The following is a 16,254-nucleotide window of genomic DNA, read 5'->3' on the forward strand; positions in this document are numbered from 1 at the left end:
AACCAAAAAAATAATATATTTTCAACATACATCTGTCATATCTCAGACTAAAGGACCACAGATTCTACTCTTCTTAGTGCTTCTGTGCAAACCAAAGGCACCTTTCTTATGGATGAGGCTGTGAACTGGGACAATTTTATTTGGGGTTTTACATAGGGGGGTGACAAACTGCCAGGCTGGGCCCTGTGTTACAGACTGCGACCACAACAACGAGGGACTGGGAAACACTGGAGCTCATGAATGCACTGGCAAGGAAAATGCAAACATCTCCAAAGCACTGTGTGTGAGAGCAGCTGGCTGGACACACGTTGTCACACCCAGGGAAAGAATCAGACTGCTCTGAACGGAGACAAGGCAGAGCCACCAGAATCTCTGCAAACCCCACGGCGACACAGCGGTGGCTTTGTCCTTTAAACCAGGCAGGGGAAGGAAGGAGCACATCCACTCTGTCCACCCCGCGTCCCCCAGCATGCAGGACACCCCCAGAGCAGCACAGGCTGCCAGGCTGCGGGGCAGAGGGCAGGGAGTGCCAGCTAGTGCCACTCTGGTCTGCAAATGGACAGTTCCAGGCTGGTGGGATGCCCAGCCAAGCTGGCGGTGCCCTGCAGGACCCCCCTTGCAGCAGGACGGTGACTCTGCAGTGGTCTTCCCCCTCTTGTAAGCAGGTGCATCTTCAAAGCAGAAGCAGGGAAGGCTCAGCTGGAGGAGGGGCAGGGATGGGTGTCCAGGACAGGCAGCAGTGCCCAGCCAAGGGCACGACCAGACCCTGCAAACCAGCAAACCAGCCCTTGGGGTACGGTGCTCCAGCAGAGCTGGCTCTGCCCAGACACTGGATTTTCCAAAGGGAGGCCCAACCTCTGGCCCAGCAGAGCCAAGGGAAGGCAGGTGGGAGCTCCTGCACCAGGCACCAGCAGCAGCAGGCTGTGCCCTCCTGCCCAGCACAAACCAGGAGCGGCGAGGGCAGGGAGGATTTGGGCTCAGCCAGAGGAGCGGCGGGATGCTCACGGCTCCTGTGGTGTTATTCCCCAGGCCAGGATGGTGGGGCACGCTCAGGGCTTCCAAACCCAGCTGTCCTTGCCCAGCCCGGCTGCAGGAGCAGAGACAGGATCGGCGCTGGCACCGACAGGAGCGCGGGGAGCTCAGAAAATGACTCTGTCCTCCTGTGTCCTCTCCCACCACAGGCTGCTGTTCAGGGTGCCAAAGCTGCTGTCCTCCTCCTCTTGCTCTTTAGCCAGCTCCACAAACACCTGCAAAACATGGAAAAGACCCCATGCTCCTTGTAGGAACCTCCTTGGTCACAAATACAACTCATGCTAAAATCCTCATGAGTACTCAATGTGTTGCTTCATCTCTGAGTAAGAAATTTTTAGTATTTTGAGGTTTTTCTCCTTACTCCTACCCTCCAACCCCTTTTCTCCAAGAGCACAATAGAAAGGAAGTTCAACACTGAAGGACATTAATTGTCAGCAATAATTAACCCACAATAAGCAATGACAAGTCTCAGCTACATCCTCCTTCCAGCTACAAACAGCAAATGCCTGTTCTTGGAATAAATCAGAGCAGCTTTTCCATTAATATCACACATTTGCTTTCTTCCAGTTACTGCAGCTGGCATCTTATTTTTAGAGGGGAAAACAGGAATAAAGAGGAGCTGGAGAGCTGGCAAATGTGATTCACTTTGCAAAAAGGGAGTTTACTTTCCCAAAAATGCCCCAACAGGCATCAGCAAAGCAGCCCCAGCAGCCTGAGAGCAGAGTCTGGGGGATGAGCTGCCTGCACAGGGCTCATCATCAGAGGGTCATGGAATGCTCTGGGTTGGAAGGGAGCTTAAAGCTGATCCCATCCCATCCCATCCCATCCCATCCCATCCCATCCCATCCCATCCCATCCCATCCCATCCCATCCCAAACCATCCCATCCCATCCCATCCCATCCCATCCCATCCCATCCCATCCCATCCCATCCCATCCCATCCCATCCCATCCCATCCCATCCCATCCCATCCCAGGGACACCTTCCACAGTCCCAGGCTGCTCCAAGCCCCATCCAACCCAGCCTTGGACACTTCCAGGGATCTAGGGGCAGCCACAGATGCTCTGGGAAATCCATCCCATCCCTCCCCTTCACAGGGAGGAATTCCTTCCAAATATCCCATCCATCCCTGCCTTCTGACACCTTCACCTGGCAGGGTTTACACTCACAAAACAGAGTTTAGCACACCTGTTCCAGTGTTGCTTGGGAAAAGCTGTAGTCCTCGATGTTGAAGGCGTGTTTTACTGGTTGAAAGAATCAGTAAGAGCAGATTTAGAGACACTTTCCTTACTCTTGATTTCACAAGAAATGGAGTTGGGGACAACATCAATAAAAGAAAATTAAATTAAATAAACTTGGAACAGAAACGGAGGAGCAACATCACATGGCAGAAGTGTCAGTAATGGGAGACAAAAGGATTTGTGTGTGTGATGTATGGCAAGTGCTTCATTACCTTCCTCCAGCTTGGAAAAAGAATGTGAAAGCGACTGTACATCTTCTTTAGGAATTTTATATGCCAAGATAGAAGCAAAACTGGAACAAAGAAGCAAAACAAATTTAGCTTCAAGCAAAATCACTCAAAAACATTAATGCCCCATGGAATGGAGTTAAACTCCTTTTCTGAAGGTGAATGCAGGCATTCTGACTGTCAGTATCACACAGGAGGAGGGGAATGATGCAGGTCCAGGTGCATCAGCTGAAACCTCCCGAGACTGTTGTAAGTTCACGCTCTTCCACTCACATCCAGTAATTTCTATTCTGCTTACTCATGGCAGATTTGCCTCCTGGAGCTCCCAGAGTCCCGAGGTTTTGGATTTCAGCTGAGCTGGGAGGTGCCAGCACGCCCTGGAAGTTTGCACGGGGAGCTGCTCTGCCCTGCACACCTGCAAGTGGACAGGGAACTCCCCTCCCTCCCATCTCCCAGCGGTGAGCAAGGGTCACAGCCATGATCCCTCAAGGATCACACTCCTCTGGATGCCTGCACTGCCCTTTGTGGAGTCTCTGCAGTCACTGAGCCAAACCCTTGGGTCCCTCCAGCACAAACTCAGAGCTGCTGCTGGAACAGCAGCCAGCCCACCCTCAGACTGAGACCCCAGAGAGCTCAGGCATTTCCAGGTAAGGGCAGTGAGTCAGAGACTCGGATTTCAGCCCTTTCCCGGGCCCTGACCCAGGAGGAAGCTGTCAGGCAGCAGCCATGCAGAAATCCAGTTCTGCTTCCTCCGTGCCAAACATCTGTGTGGGCTCCCGGGCCCTGCCCTGCCATCCCAGGCTCTGCTGCCTTCCACATCCCTTCCTTTTTTTTTTTTTTTCGTTCTTCATCTTTTTAAAGCTGTGTGTAAATATTACATTCATTCCTTCCCCAGTGCCGAGGATTTGCTGTGAAATCAGAGGGTTTTATTAACATCAGTATTTCCTGGGTGTGTGTCAAACCTCACCTTTCCTGGCGGTTGGCATTGGGGAAGATGTGCAAAATCTGGCTCTGCAGATACTCCACCTGCTGCACATCTGCTGCTTCCCTTAATTTCATTTCCAAGAAGTACCCTCTGCCAAACTTGCTCTTCAGGTGTTGGACAGTACCTATACACCTACAAATTACAGACGGAAAACACAAGTTGTACTCAAGAACAGCCTAACCTCCAACACATCCTTTTTGCTGGTAAGGATTCATTTCACTCCAAATTTAAGGTACCAAACTGATCTGTATTTTCAGAGAAATATCTCCCAGGTGCCAGCTGCCTGTGCCCCCTGTCCCAGGGGGCTCTGGTGGTACCTGAGCTGTCCTGACACCAGGATGGCCACACGGTCACAGACAGCATCTGCCTCCTCCATGTAGTGCGTGGTGAGGATTGCTGCTCTCTCCTTGTTCTTAAAGGCTGCTCGGATTGCCCGCCTGCAAAGCACAACCCAAACCACCCCTGAACAAAAGCATTTGGCAGGAAACAGCAAATCCTGCCTTAACAGGGAAGGAGGGCTGTGGTGGACCCTCTTATTTATGGATTACTGCTACTCCCACAGCAACAATTAACACCTGCATTTCCCAAAGACAGCTCAAATCTGTATTCCTTATATGAATTTAAGGATTTCTTTCAACTTTCAAGCCTGTAATTCCCAAGTTGTTCTGGGAGAGGACACAGCTGCGCTGCACCTGGCATGCAGGTTGGGCTGATACTCCTTTTCTTGTGAGACCCCACCTGCAGTCCTGTGTCCAGCTCTGGGGCTCCCAGCACAGAAGGAGCTGCTGGAGGGAGTCCAGAGGAGGCCACAGAGATGCTCCAAGTGCTGGAGCACTTCTGCTATGGATGCAGGCTGAGTGTTGGGGGTGTTCAATCCAAACAGGAGAGACCTCAGGGCCCCCTTCCAGTGCCTGAAGGGGCTCCAGGAGAGCTGGAGAGGGACTTGGGACAAGGGATGGAGGGACAGGACACAGGGAATGGCTTCCCACTGCCAGAGGGCAGGGCTGGATGGGATATGAAGCAGAATTCTTTCTGCTTTAGTGGAAGCTAACCCTGCCCACGGCAGAGGGGTGGGACTGGACGATCTGGTCCCTTCCAAGCCAACCCACTCTGTTATTCCCTGTCTGGGGCCCTCCCTGGTGTCAGCAGGGATAACTCAGCCCCCAGAGCAGGCTGATCCCCTGGAGCCCGTGGCCAGCACTCACCACATGTGCTGCTTGGCTTTGGGATCCATGCCGGTGGAGGGCTCGTCCAGCAGCGTGACCCGCGGGTTGCCCAGCATGCTGAGGGCAAAGCAGAGCTGGGGGAAGGCAGAGGGGCAGGGTGAGGACAGGCAGGGTGCTGGGGACCCCCAGAGTGACCCCTGAGCCCCCCCATACCTTGCGTTTCAGCCCCATTCCCAACTTCTTTGTCGTCTTCTGCAGGTGGTCCTTTAGATCCAGCACACTGGTGATGCTGGGGAGGGAAGGACCAGGTGGGAAAGGCTGGGAGGGGGCTGGTTTGGCTTCCCCCTCACCAGTTCCTTTTGGAGAGCTCAGTTACAAATATTTGTGTATCAAGTATAAAAAAGGCAGAGCAAAAAGCAGAATTGGAGCTTCCATACAAAACCACCTGTCCTGGAGGAACCTTGGTGACAACACAGAAACAGCTCCAAGGTCAGGACTGCCCATCCTTGCAGCTTCTACAAAGGTCACCGTTAGTACTCCAGGACCTTGAAAAAATAACTTTAAAAAGCATATATCAAATTTAAAAATCCCAATTGAATTTTGTGTGGGTGAACCTTCATCTCCTCACCTGCGAATTCACAACTGCAGAATTTCAACCAAGCTCAAAACCAAACTTCAATGGAAACAAAAACAGCAATACGAAAGGTGAGAAGGGAAAAATAACCCAGAGGGAAAAAAAAAAAAAAAGTCAAAATCCCTCCAGCAATAAGTCTGAAGATAAAAAAAGCTAAGGCAACTTCAGTTCAAGCACAAAGATTTCTGTAATGAACTACTCACCGCTTGATGACTTCTTTAACATCAGACTGGCTCATGCCTTTGATAGCACCATAAATCTCAAAGTGTTCCTGCAATGTGATATCTGGCCAGAGAGGATTTGTTTGAGGACAGTACCCCACGAATTTCACAGAGTCATCCTCACTGGTCAGCCCCAAGGAATCATCTCCCATCAGAACCTGCAAGGAAATTGCCCAGACTGTAATCCAGAATATTACAAATTTCCAAACTTTGTTGGTGTTTTTTCTTGCATGGTTTTAGCAAGATGCCCTCAGGAGTACTTGCAATAACAACAATAAAATTGAAATATGAGTTGAATTTTTTTGGTGTAACTGTAGGATGGAACATACCTGCCCACTGGTTGGCTCAATCTCTCCAACAAGCATGTTAATTAATGTGCTTTTCCCAGCTCCATTGGGCCCCAACAAACCCAGGATTTCTCCTGAAAAAAGGACAACACAAACATTGCCCACGAGATCAGATCAATGGTTCCAAGAGTTGTTTTTATAAATGAAACAGCTCAACAGCAAAGCAGCTCAACTCCAACCTTTCTTCACACAGAGGGAAACATGTTTGGTTGCCACTTTCTTTATTTTTCTCCCCAGAAGAAATTCCTTCCTTTCATCAAACTCCTTGTGCAGGCTGCTGACCAGGATTGCTGGCATCTGGCAGGGAAGAGGGAAAAGAGGCTGCAGATGCCAGGAGCTCTGGGAGCCTCCAGATGTGGGGGTTTGGGCACTCAAGGCTTTACCTCCTCACTCCTGGGGCTGCTCAGGATCTCTTTGACACGCAGCCTCTCTGCCTTCACATCCTCGTCCTCGTTCTCCTCGTGAGGCACATCTGGGAACTTCCAGGGCTTGGCTTTGCTAAAACATTTCCTAAAAGGGAGGGAAACAGCACGAGGCCTCTGCTCAGCTCTCAGCTGAGGTTGGCTCAGGGATTTGGGGCTCAAAGCCATTGGCAGATTCCTGCAGCTCAGCCTGGAGGTGCTCAGGGACTGTCACTGTGTCACCTCCCTGCTGAGGAGTGGGGCCACAGAATCTCTGTATGCAATGGGAATGGCAATTCCCTTGTTTTCACATAGGGAACATCCTTTTAAAATCCCTGACTTTGCAGTGATGTAACTTGAAAGGAAATAAACCTCCCCCCCCCCCCCCCCCCCCCATTTCTGCACCTCAGCGACAACTTCAGATGGGATGTAATGAAAGGTATTTTATTTCTTCCACTGCACACCCCAGTTTAACCACCAGAAGCACCTTCAAAGCCAGCTTCTTCGGACAAGGTGTTGGGGAAAAAAAACCATTCAAGAGACACACCTGAAGAAGGGATCTTCTCTCACCGTCCTCCCTCCGTTCTTCAGCTCGAAGCAGCGCAGCAGGAACAGCCACACCACACACTGCAGATAGGGCTGGGGCACACAAAAAGCACCCTGGTCACCAGCCAGGCTGGGGACCCTGGGGGAGACCCCACCAGAGTGATGAGGGACAAGGAGCTCCAGCTCTGCACCACCACACAAGAGTTGGTGTTGCCAAGAATATTAAATATATCATTAAGTGCTGCTCAGCGGGTCTGAGGATGCACAACCAAAGTGGGTTCAGATTTAAAAGCAATTATTTGGGGTTTTTGTCTCTGCTCTGGAGTTATTTCTCTGTCAGCAGGGTTTCTCATAATAATCAGAATTAGTACTGGCAGTGTTAAGCAGGCCACAGGGGCAGCAGATGTTGAGCTGGGGGGCACAGCAGCTTTCCTGACTCTGCATCAGAGCAAACCCTTCCTGACAGAGATGATGGGCAGAAGGGGATCCCAGCAGGCACCCCAGTTCTCTACAGAAAATCAGGAGTTTTCCTATTTATAAAATCAGAGAACCCAAAGCCATGCTCACAGCCAGAACTGCCACCAGCAGCCGGTCCCAGGGGTCGTGGTGTCCCCCACTCTCACTCTTGCCTTTCCATGAGACCTGGGAATCCAGGGAAAAGCATGGTCAGTCAATAATCACCCACCAGACACTCCATCTTCTGCACTGTGCTTTCATCTCATTCAGGATGAGGTGCTTAAGCACTTCCTGAGCTCTGCAGAGACTCTCCAAAAAAAAAAAATAAAAAATCCAACAACTCCATCCAAACCCTGCGGCTGCTCCTGCTTTCAAGCCACCCCCTCCCAGTTGATCCAGGTGCCATCACTGGGTTGGCTCACTGAGTGGTGGTCCTTGGAGTATCACAGAATCATGGAATGGTTTGGATTGGAAGAGACCTCAAAGCCCATCTCACTCCATCCCCTGTTGCTCCAAGCCCTGTCCAGCCTGGCCTTGGACACTTCCAGGGATCCAGGGACAGCCACAGCTTCTCTGGGTACCCTGTGCCAGGACCTGCCCAGCCTCCTATCCAGGAATTCCTTCCCAAAATCCAATCTAACCCTACTCTCTATCAGCTTGGGAGCCATCCCCCCTTGTCCTGTCACTCCATCCCTTGTCAGAAGTCCCTCTCCACCTTTCCTGTAGGCTTCCTCCACTCAGAGAAAGGCAATTTCATGGAAAACCTGCTGCTTTCCCCATTTTAAAACCAAGCCACTTTGCCTAATAGGAACAAGGTGATTTTTTTCCCCTAGCAGTTGTTATTCTTGAGGTGTTAAGTGGCTGCAGAGGACACACTAAAGACACCCACCCAACCCCAGCCATCTCCAAGGGCTCTGGAAAGGATCCCTGGAGTGCCCTTACCTTTATAAAACAGATCAGGCAGCCAATAAGGGGATAAATAGGAATGAAGATAGAGAAGACATAATGCAGGACGGTGGTTACCAGGTAATGGTCCAGGAAAAAGGACACTTCAGTGACAACTGTGCAGAGCAAGGCTGTCTGTACCAAAGAAAAGGGGGGGAAAAAAGTCCATTTTCATCCCCTTCAGACTCTCTAAGCATAAGTTAATGAATTTAAGGCACTTTTTCTTAAAGCTTTTATCACTCGGGATATGGCAGTGAGTGAGACATTGGTAAAAGTTTCCCATTTCCTGTGCAGTAGGGGACACACAGTTCAAACAAATAACTGGGATTTTTTTGCTGTAGCTTTGGAGATCCCCAGTCTTCCCACTCATCCCAGCTCCAGGCCAAGTCACTCACCACTGAAAATATAAATGACCAAAATTCCTTCGTGTTCTGGACTTTTTTGAAGGTGAAGGAGACCACGTAGGTGAAGAGCACGACTGAGGGGACATAACCAATCAGGCAAAAAATCTGCAGGGACAGGAAAGGTTTCTCAGGAAATTTGCAGCAGAATTTTTTTTTGCATTAAGGATCAACTGGAATTACCTCAGTCTGATACAGAACTCTGGATTCATCTTTGTCACTTCATTTAATGTATTTTGCTGCCTTGGTGCATAGAGAATATATTATTAAAGACACAAATTAAAGAATGTGTGGAGAGGCAAAAACTCTCCCCCTACAGTGTCCTTTAAATTATTTTCCTTTTTTTTTTTTTTTTTTTTTTTTTAATAACACAGGCTCCCATAAATGCTGACTTCAAGATTCTGGCAAATACTCAGAATTCCACCATAGCATTTTTGTAGAAATTCAACCAAGGGTAGAAACCCAGCCCTGCAGCCACATCCCAAACTTGATTAACTCTGGAAAAGCAGCTGGGAATTCCTCTCAATTCCAGCCAGTATCACAGGGAAGCCTGCTCTGAATATCAAAGACTTGTGGTGTCCTCCATGCAATCCCATCTGCAATTCCCTGCAGAGATGGGCTCTGCTCAAAGTCACTGTGCCCTTGGCACAGCAGCATGTTGGAGCAAACAGCAATTCTCAATCTCAGCACAGAGCATAAAGCAGGCTGAGACAGCAGGGAGAAAGGAGAATTGCCTTGGAAAATCCTGGTGTTTGAGGTGTGAGTCCACCCCGTGACCGAGCAGACCGTGGCACCAAGGGCCACTCCTTCAACACCTCCAGGGACAGACTCCAGCACCTCCCTGGGCAGCCCCTTCCAGTGCCAGCCACCCTTTCTGTGAATAAATTCCTCCTGTGCCCAACCTTAACCTCCCCTGGCGCTGCTTTATTTCGTTCCAGTCCTGAATGAAACTCCCAACTTTGAGCCATTTTCCCCATGAAAAATACTCTTTGTGCCAGCAGCGTTTTCCCTGTGCATCCATGGGAAAAATTCAGCTGAATCAAGTAAGGAAAATGGAAGACTTGTAAGAAAACAAGGTAACCCTCCTGTGACCCCAGCCCAGACTCACCACAGCCAGGAACTTGCCCACGTAGAAATAAACTCCGTAGTGGAAGGCGAAGAGGCTGCCGATCATCAGGGTGAGGATGAAGAAGAACAGAGGCAGATCCACCACAGCCTGGCCAGTCCAGTAAGCTGAGGGATAGAGCCCTGCAATCTTCAGCTGGGTGTAAGCCTTGATCTGCAACAGGGCAAGGGAACACAGCGTTAATCACATTTGAATTCAAATTAACCTTATGCGAATCCGCGCCTGCGTTAGGCTGTTATTGCCAAGCTTAGCTTTGCACAGAAAAGCTTTTCCCAAACCTGCTTCACCCCAGTGCTGCCCACATCATTGTTTAAACCCCTCTTGGGATCTTCCCCCACATCCCAGGATTTTTAACCCCCTGTGCATCTCTGCACGGACACCTGGGTGTTACCTTGTGGTTCTCTGCGTTGTCCATGGCGAAGTAGGGTGGCATTCCAGTGATGATGATCCCCAGTAACACGGCTTCAAAATAGATCTCCAGCCTGAAAATTGTGTCTGGAAGATCCTGGGATAGAAATCACATTTATTCAATGCCAGGTTGTGACCAAAAGAATGCTGCATTAGGAGTTGGAACACGGCTGTGAATGCTGAAATAAAAAGTCTGTGGATGTCAAGATCACCTGAGCTGCAGCAGGAAGAAAAACACCTGTGGATGTTGTGGGAGTATTTATATGAGGAATAAATAATAACTGAAGAACTTTCGGAGTATTTATCTCCTGCAGCAGGTCCTCTCCTCTCCCAAAGGCCCCTCCAGACCAAACACTGCAGGCAACCTCCAACAAACTTAAAATGAATTACTTCACAGGATCATGGAATGGCTTGGGCTGGAAAGAACCGTAGGGATCATCTCATTCCAACCCCCAACTCCTTCCCGGGGTTGCTCCAAGCCCCACCCAACCTTAAATTCCTGACACAAGATCCTCTTTCCAAGCCCCTTCCTTCCTCCCCTTCCACAATCTGCAGAGCAAAACGAACCTTTCACATCTCCTAAACCCCACAGAGAGTCCCAAGCAGCTTTTCCCTTGATTTGTGGAGTGTTTCTGCACTGCCCCTCCCTCCCAGGGATGCTTTGCCCTCCCCCCCCAGTGTCCCAGGGTGATTTTTTGGGAGCTGCTCACCTGAATCAAGGGGTTGCTCCAGATCTGGATGCTCTCAGTCACGTTCAAACTGCGCAGGAGGAGGTTGCTGACAATATTCATCAAAACTGGCAGGGAATGCACCATGGTGCTGTTGAATATGATGTTGAAAACATAATTCTAGGAAGAAAAATACGTGCTGAATTAATCCTTCTGCCCTGAGAGGGCTCTCCTTAATTCAACCTGAACACTGGGATAAATCTTTGCATAACCAAGTGCTCTGCAGGAAGCTCTGGGCTGCTCAGGGTGCTCGTCACACACAGCCTGATTCAGGAAAACTCCTGCTCTCAGAGGAGAAGTTCCTGGGAATAAATTCCCAGCATGTTTCACAGAGCAGTGACACTCTGACAAATGGCACTCCAGACAATTACAGTCTGGGAAACAAAACACACAAGGAGCTGCTCTGGGATGATCCTGCTAATGGATTTCAAAGCAGACAGGCAAAGATGTGCAGCAGCTGAGGGCTGCACTGTCACACTGATGGCAGAGTGTCAGGGAATGAAAATGGGAACAAGAGCTTAGAGCTGGCACACTGTAAAGCAGTTCCCTTGCTGGGGATTAAATATGATCCCAAAGTTCAGCTCTTCCTGTTACTGTAAACACCTACAGCCCAGGAAACTGATTTTTCTTTACACATGAGAGAACCATGGAATTATACTTCTGTCAAACTGCAATTCAGTCAGTACAAATTAAAAAAAAAAAAACAACATAAAAATTTCCTCTGCCAGGTGTCCTGTGAAGTAGAATATTTCTCCTGGCTTTCTGTGTCGTTGTGGGGAAGAAAAGGGGATGGAATTTTGATTGGCTTACTGTAATAATAATTATGCTATCAATTATTGCTAATATTCCCACTCTGCCCTCTTTTCAGCATCTGGTATAAGCATTATTATACGATATTATTTGATAATAATCTTTTCAGGTGGGAATTCCACAAGCCAGCCCCAGCAGCTGGGCACAGCCCAGGCAGTGTGTGCCTTACCTGCCTGGACTCAAGGGCAAACACGTTCAGAGCTGCACTGTGAGGTGCCACTGAGACATAATCACTGTCATTGAACATCTCCCAGAGGATGTTCATGCTCCCCAGGGAGTGCACAATGTCACTGATATCCGACTCTGGGGACAGAAAACAACACGGAATCATTTAAGCTGTGAAAGACCTTCAGGATCAGCAAATCCAGCCACTCCCTGCCCCTAAGGCATGTCCCTGAGTGCCACATCTCCCTGTCCTTCAAACCCCTCCTCAGCAGCAGCCTGGAGGATTTTATATAGAATTATCAATGCACAGCTCAAACAGGTGCTGGTTTCTACTGCCTGGGTTCCTGCTGGGCACTTTAAAAGCATCCTCAGTTGAAAGAAAAAGGAAATTTCCCAGATGTTTTACAGCAGGATTTTAATGTTGATTTATCTCAATGTTTGTGGCCACTTCTTTCACCTGAATCATCTTCTGACACAGCAAGAACAAAATCATGGAGGTAGGAGAAGGATCTCCAAACCAAACTCCGTGGCACTAACTGACAATTTACCACCCCTGGGCACTTGGAAACTCTTCATCTGGGTTAATTCCAAGGAAAAAGTTCATTCCCAAGCCCAAGAATGGGGAGGAGGAGAGAAGTGGAGACAGGAGCTGCTGCCCTACCTGTGGAGTTCTGCAGCAGGAGCCGACTCCTGTACTTGTGATAGTTCTCCCCAGGCTTCAGCAAGTACAGATCTGGGGAGAGCCTGATAGCAGCTACAGCATTTTTGATGATGTGGTGTATGAAAAACAACAAAATCTGAACTACAAGGAAAATGAGGAAAAGCAACAACCTGAAAGAAATAAAAGATTGAGGTTTATTACAATTCAGTGAAAGACAACCCCATTTTCTCTGCACGCTGTTAAAAAAACCAAACACCTCCCTCACCCCCCAAAAACCTATTTATTAACAGAAATTACAGCTCCACACTTGCTAGTTAAAAAATGCAACTATGGGGAAAAATGAAGGACAGGATGTGCTTTCTCTGGGGTCACTCAGACAGGGTTGGGGACTCTCAGAAGCCCCAGGACTCACATAACTCTGACACATTTGTTCTCCCGTTTCAGACTGAGGAAGTGCACTTTGGCTATGGTGGAAACCTGCTTCTTCCACAGGGCTGAGCTGCTCATGGCTGGTGCCTTGGCCTCAGACAGCACCAGCAGGCTCTGCTCCATGTCATCCAGGGATTTGGTATCCATCTCATCCTGCGCTTGCTGCGAGTGGAACACGCTGTAATCTGAGAGAGGGCAGAGAGAACACCAGGGATTGGTGCTCTGACAGAGCTGGGGGCTGGGAAGGGGAGAGCAGGTGGAGCCAGGGGCCAGAGACTCCTTGATCTTCCTGTTGTAGAGGTCACCTCACCATCCCATCCCATCCCATCCCATCCCATCCCATCCCATCCCATCCCATCCCATCCCATCCCATCCCATCCCATCCCATCCCATCCCATCCCATCCCATCCCATTATCCCATCCCATCCCATTATCCCATCCCATCCCATTATCCCATCCCAATCCCTCAGTTTAACCCCAAGGTCAGTGACACTGATCCAGCCCAACCACACACGTGGCAGATAATTAAAGCTGAGACAGCAGAAATAAAGGAGCATTTCCTTGGGAAATCCTGGTGTTTGAAATCACAGATCCAACTAGGCTGGAAAAGAGCTTTGAGTCCAGTCTGTGACCATGGCACCAAGGGCCACCTCCATTCCATGAACACCTCCAGGGACAGAGACTCCAGCACCTCCCTGGGCAGCCCCTTCCAGTCCCAATCACCCTGGGCATCGATGATCCAAAAGTTTGCCACCAAAAGGTGCAGGCTTGCCCCAGCTTCATACCCTTGGCCTATGAGTGCATCTGCATTACTCAGCACCTGCAGATTCTGCTCTTAAATCCTCTTAAACCGACACAGGAACCCTGTGCAGCAGGGCAGTCAGTCTCACTAGGGAGTAATCTCCATAATGTCACTACAGAGTCCATACATCTACTCCTACTAATAATTCTGGATCACACAGAAAGCTCTAGAACAATTAAAACAGCTCAAACCATTCAAAACTGACATTAAAAAAAACCCAAACAACTAACTCATTCTGGAGTAGCATTAAGCAGTCCCAGCTTTTCATTTGGACTGAAAGTTAATTTAAAGTGAGACAAGCTGAGCTGTTTCAGCCCTAAGTGCAGCTACTGTTCACACAAAAGGCTGAAAATTAATTTTATCCCACACATTTATAATTTCTTGAAATCAAACTCCATTAGGAAAGTAAAGGGCATTTTAAAAGGCAAGTAAACTGTAAAGCAAAGCTGGCTGGATGAAAAATTAATAAGTTAAAAAGCTTTGTCCCTGGATGCTCCCAGAATCACTCCCCACCCAATTCACTGCCTTCTCCTGGTTTCCAGGCTGAATTTTAACATCCTGGAATGTTGTGAGAACCCAAGGGTCCCCAGATTCTGGAGCAGGACCCTGTGAGGGACATTTTTCTTGTTCCCTCCTCCTGGCAGTGACAATTCCACAGGAACTGAGACCAAACCAAAGCTGAGGGGTGGTGGAAACCTGGTCACTGAGAATTTTTTTACTTTCTTTTTGGGTTAAAAGTAAAAATAATTTTGGTGGCTTTTCTTAATTGGACAGTTGGTCCTTAAAAGGCCTCGTAGAAGAGAGAGAGATGTCTCCATTTTTAACTTGTTAGCTTGAAGTACTGCAGAACTCCCAGTCTGTGGGACTGTAATATAGATAAGAATTAATAAACAAGAAATACCATCCTGAGCTTTTAATCCTGACCCTGGCAGAAAAAATGAAGATTAAAACACAACACAGAGGAGCCAAGGGAACCAGCCCTGGTCCTTCCCACCTGCTTGATCAATCTCTGCCTCCACCTCCAGCTTCAGGTACACGTCCTCCAGCGTGGTCATGGACACACCATAGGTGATGACCCCCAGGTGGGAATGGGTGTCCAGGTCAGAGAACAAACCTAGGGACAGAGGCAGCTCTGAAACTCTGCTCCAGCACTGCCAAGAACCCTTCAGGCACATCACATACATCCCCAAAAACCTTCCTGCTTGGTGGCAACAAGCAGGGATGTGGGAATAGCAAATAAATCAGAAGGCACAGGTTGTGGTTTGAGAACCAAGGTGGGGTAGGCTCCTTTTAGCACTAAATTTCAGTGTCTGTGCTCAGGAAATGTGGTTTTGCTGAAGTCGTGGTGCTTCTGAAAACTGTCTCAGCATCCTGAAGCTCCTGGGCCCAAAGTTTCCTCAGGGCAGGTTCAAGGTGAACTCTCCTGGAAAAATCACACCCACGACAAATTGTCTAAATCCCTGCCCAGGCACAAAGATCTCAGAAATAAAACCACTGAGTCATTTTAGTTCTGTAAAAATACCTCTCTATATATATATATTAAAAAGAATTCCCAGATGTTTAAGGCCAGGTTAAGCAGGCAGAAGATGCTGGACAGGGCACAGAGCGTGAAGCTCAGAGGGAGAACTTAACAGCACCTTGGGGTGAAAAATATTATTGGGTTTTTGTCAATCCTATGAAATAAGGACTTAAAAAAAAAAGGAACTTCAGAGCCAAGGTGAGGCTGAAGGGAAATTCAGATGTATCAAATGGGGGGAGCACTTGGATTATTTGACAATGCTCCTCAGCCCTCCACAATTTCCCCTGTCCCAGCTGCGTTCCCAACCTTGGCTTCTTCCTGAAATAGTTTGGGGGAATTGATTCAATCTCAGCCTTTTTGCAGAAATGCACCCAGTGCCAAGGCACATAAATCATTAACTCCAATGCAGCAGGAAAAAAAAAAAAAAATAAACATTTATGGAATACCAGCTGCACGTTCCCATCAATGCTGATGCTCCCTTGGCTTCCCACATGGTGCAAAGGGCACGGGGTTTATTCCATTTATTCCTGGGATGCCAGCAAGGAGCCCTGCCCAATTATCCTCAGATAATTGCTGCCACCTAGTGAAACCCTCCCCTCTGCTCCCTCCACGCAACTCCAAGGCAGTGACACGATGCTATTTGCAGTTCCCAAGAGTCTGTAGGGTTTTTGTGGGATTTCTGTAGGATTTGGGACTTTCCTGCTCCCTTCTGCAGGTCAGCCCTGCTCTTTGGAACGCTCTGGAAGGGGATGGTGACCGTGCAGGACGAGGGGATGCTCAGGTGGAAGGGTCTCCTCATCACAGAGCCACGTCCCCAGCCCTTCTGCTGGGTACCCACAACCCTCACCCCTCACTGCGGGATGTGACAAACCCCCCCCCCAAGACTCACCACCCCCCCAAAAATTAACAAATCCATAAAACCATAAAGGCACAATTGGCATTTTAGCAAAAAACATCAGGCTCAAGCCACGCTTCGTAAACATTCCCTGATGCAGTCACTGATC

At 48.8% G+C, this 16,254-nt stretch overlaps 1 protein-coding gene across 1 annotated transcript in view; it reads right to left on the bottom strand.

Annotated features, from left to right (window-relative positions):
- Positions 1-996: 996 nt before the first annotated feature.
- The window catches only part of ABCA5 (ATP binding cassette subfamily A member 5), a 31,772-nt gene continuing 16,514 nt past the window's right edge, over positions 997-16,254 (bottom strand). Inside the window, exons 17-38 of the mRNA XM_062506095.1 lie at positions 14,726-14,845; positions 12,913-13,114; positions 12,501-12,670; positions 11,844-11,977; positions 10,847-10,984; positions 10,120-10,233; positions 9,711-9,881; positions 8,597-8,710; positions 8,199-8,336; positions 7,368-7,442; positions 6,802-6,893; positions 6,237-6,363; positions 6,033-6,150; positions 5,836-5,927; positions 5,489-5,664; positions 4,865-4,940; positions 4,691-4,785; positions 3,803-3,922; positions 3,468-3,617; positions 2,486-2,565; positions 2,221-2,276; positions 997-1,247 (exon numbers count right to left, since the gene is read on the bottom strand). Coding sequence (XP_062362079.1) covers positions 1,140-1,247; positions 2,221-2,276; positions 2,486-2,565; positions 3,468-3,617; positions 3,803-3,922; positions 4,691-4,785; positions 4,865-4,940; positions 5,489-5,664; positions 5,836-5,927; positions 6,033-6,150; positions 6,237-6,363; positions 6,802-6,893; positions 7,368-7,442; positions 8,199-8,336; positions 8,597-8,710; positions 9,711-9,881; positions 10,120-10,233; positions 10,847-10,984; positions 11,844-11,977; positions 12,501-12,670; positions 12,913-13,114; positions 14,726-14,845 — 2,666 coding nt within the window. The 3' untranslated portion in view covers positions 997-1,139. The remainder of the gene's footprint in view (positions 1,248-2,220; positions 2,277-2,485; positions 2,566-3,467; positions 3,618-3,802; positions 3,923-4,690; positions 4,786-4,864; positions 4,941-5,488; positions 5,665-5,835; positions 5,928-6,032; positions 6,151-6,236; positions 6,364-6,801; positions 6,894-7,367; positions 7,443-8,198; positions 8,337-8,596; positions 8,711-9,710; positions 9,882-10,119; positions 10,234-10,846; positions 10,985-11,843; positions 11,978-12,500; positions 12,671-12,912; positions 13,115-14,725; positions 14,846-16,254) is intronic.

Source organism: Cinclus cinclus, chromosome 20 (assembly GCF_963662255.1).
Source record: "Cinclus cinclus chromosome 20, bCinCin1.1, whole genome shotgun sequence".
Lineage (NCBI taxonomy): Eukaryota > Metazoa > Chordata > Aves > Passeriformes > Cinclidae > Cinclus > Cinclus cinclus.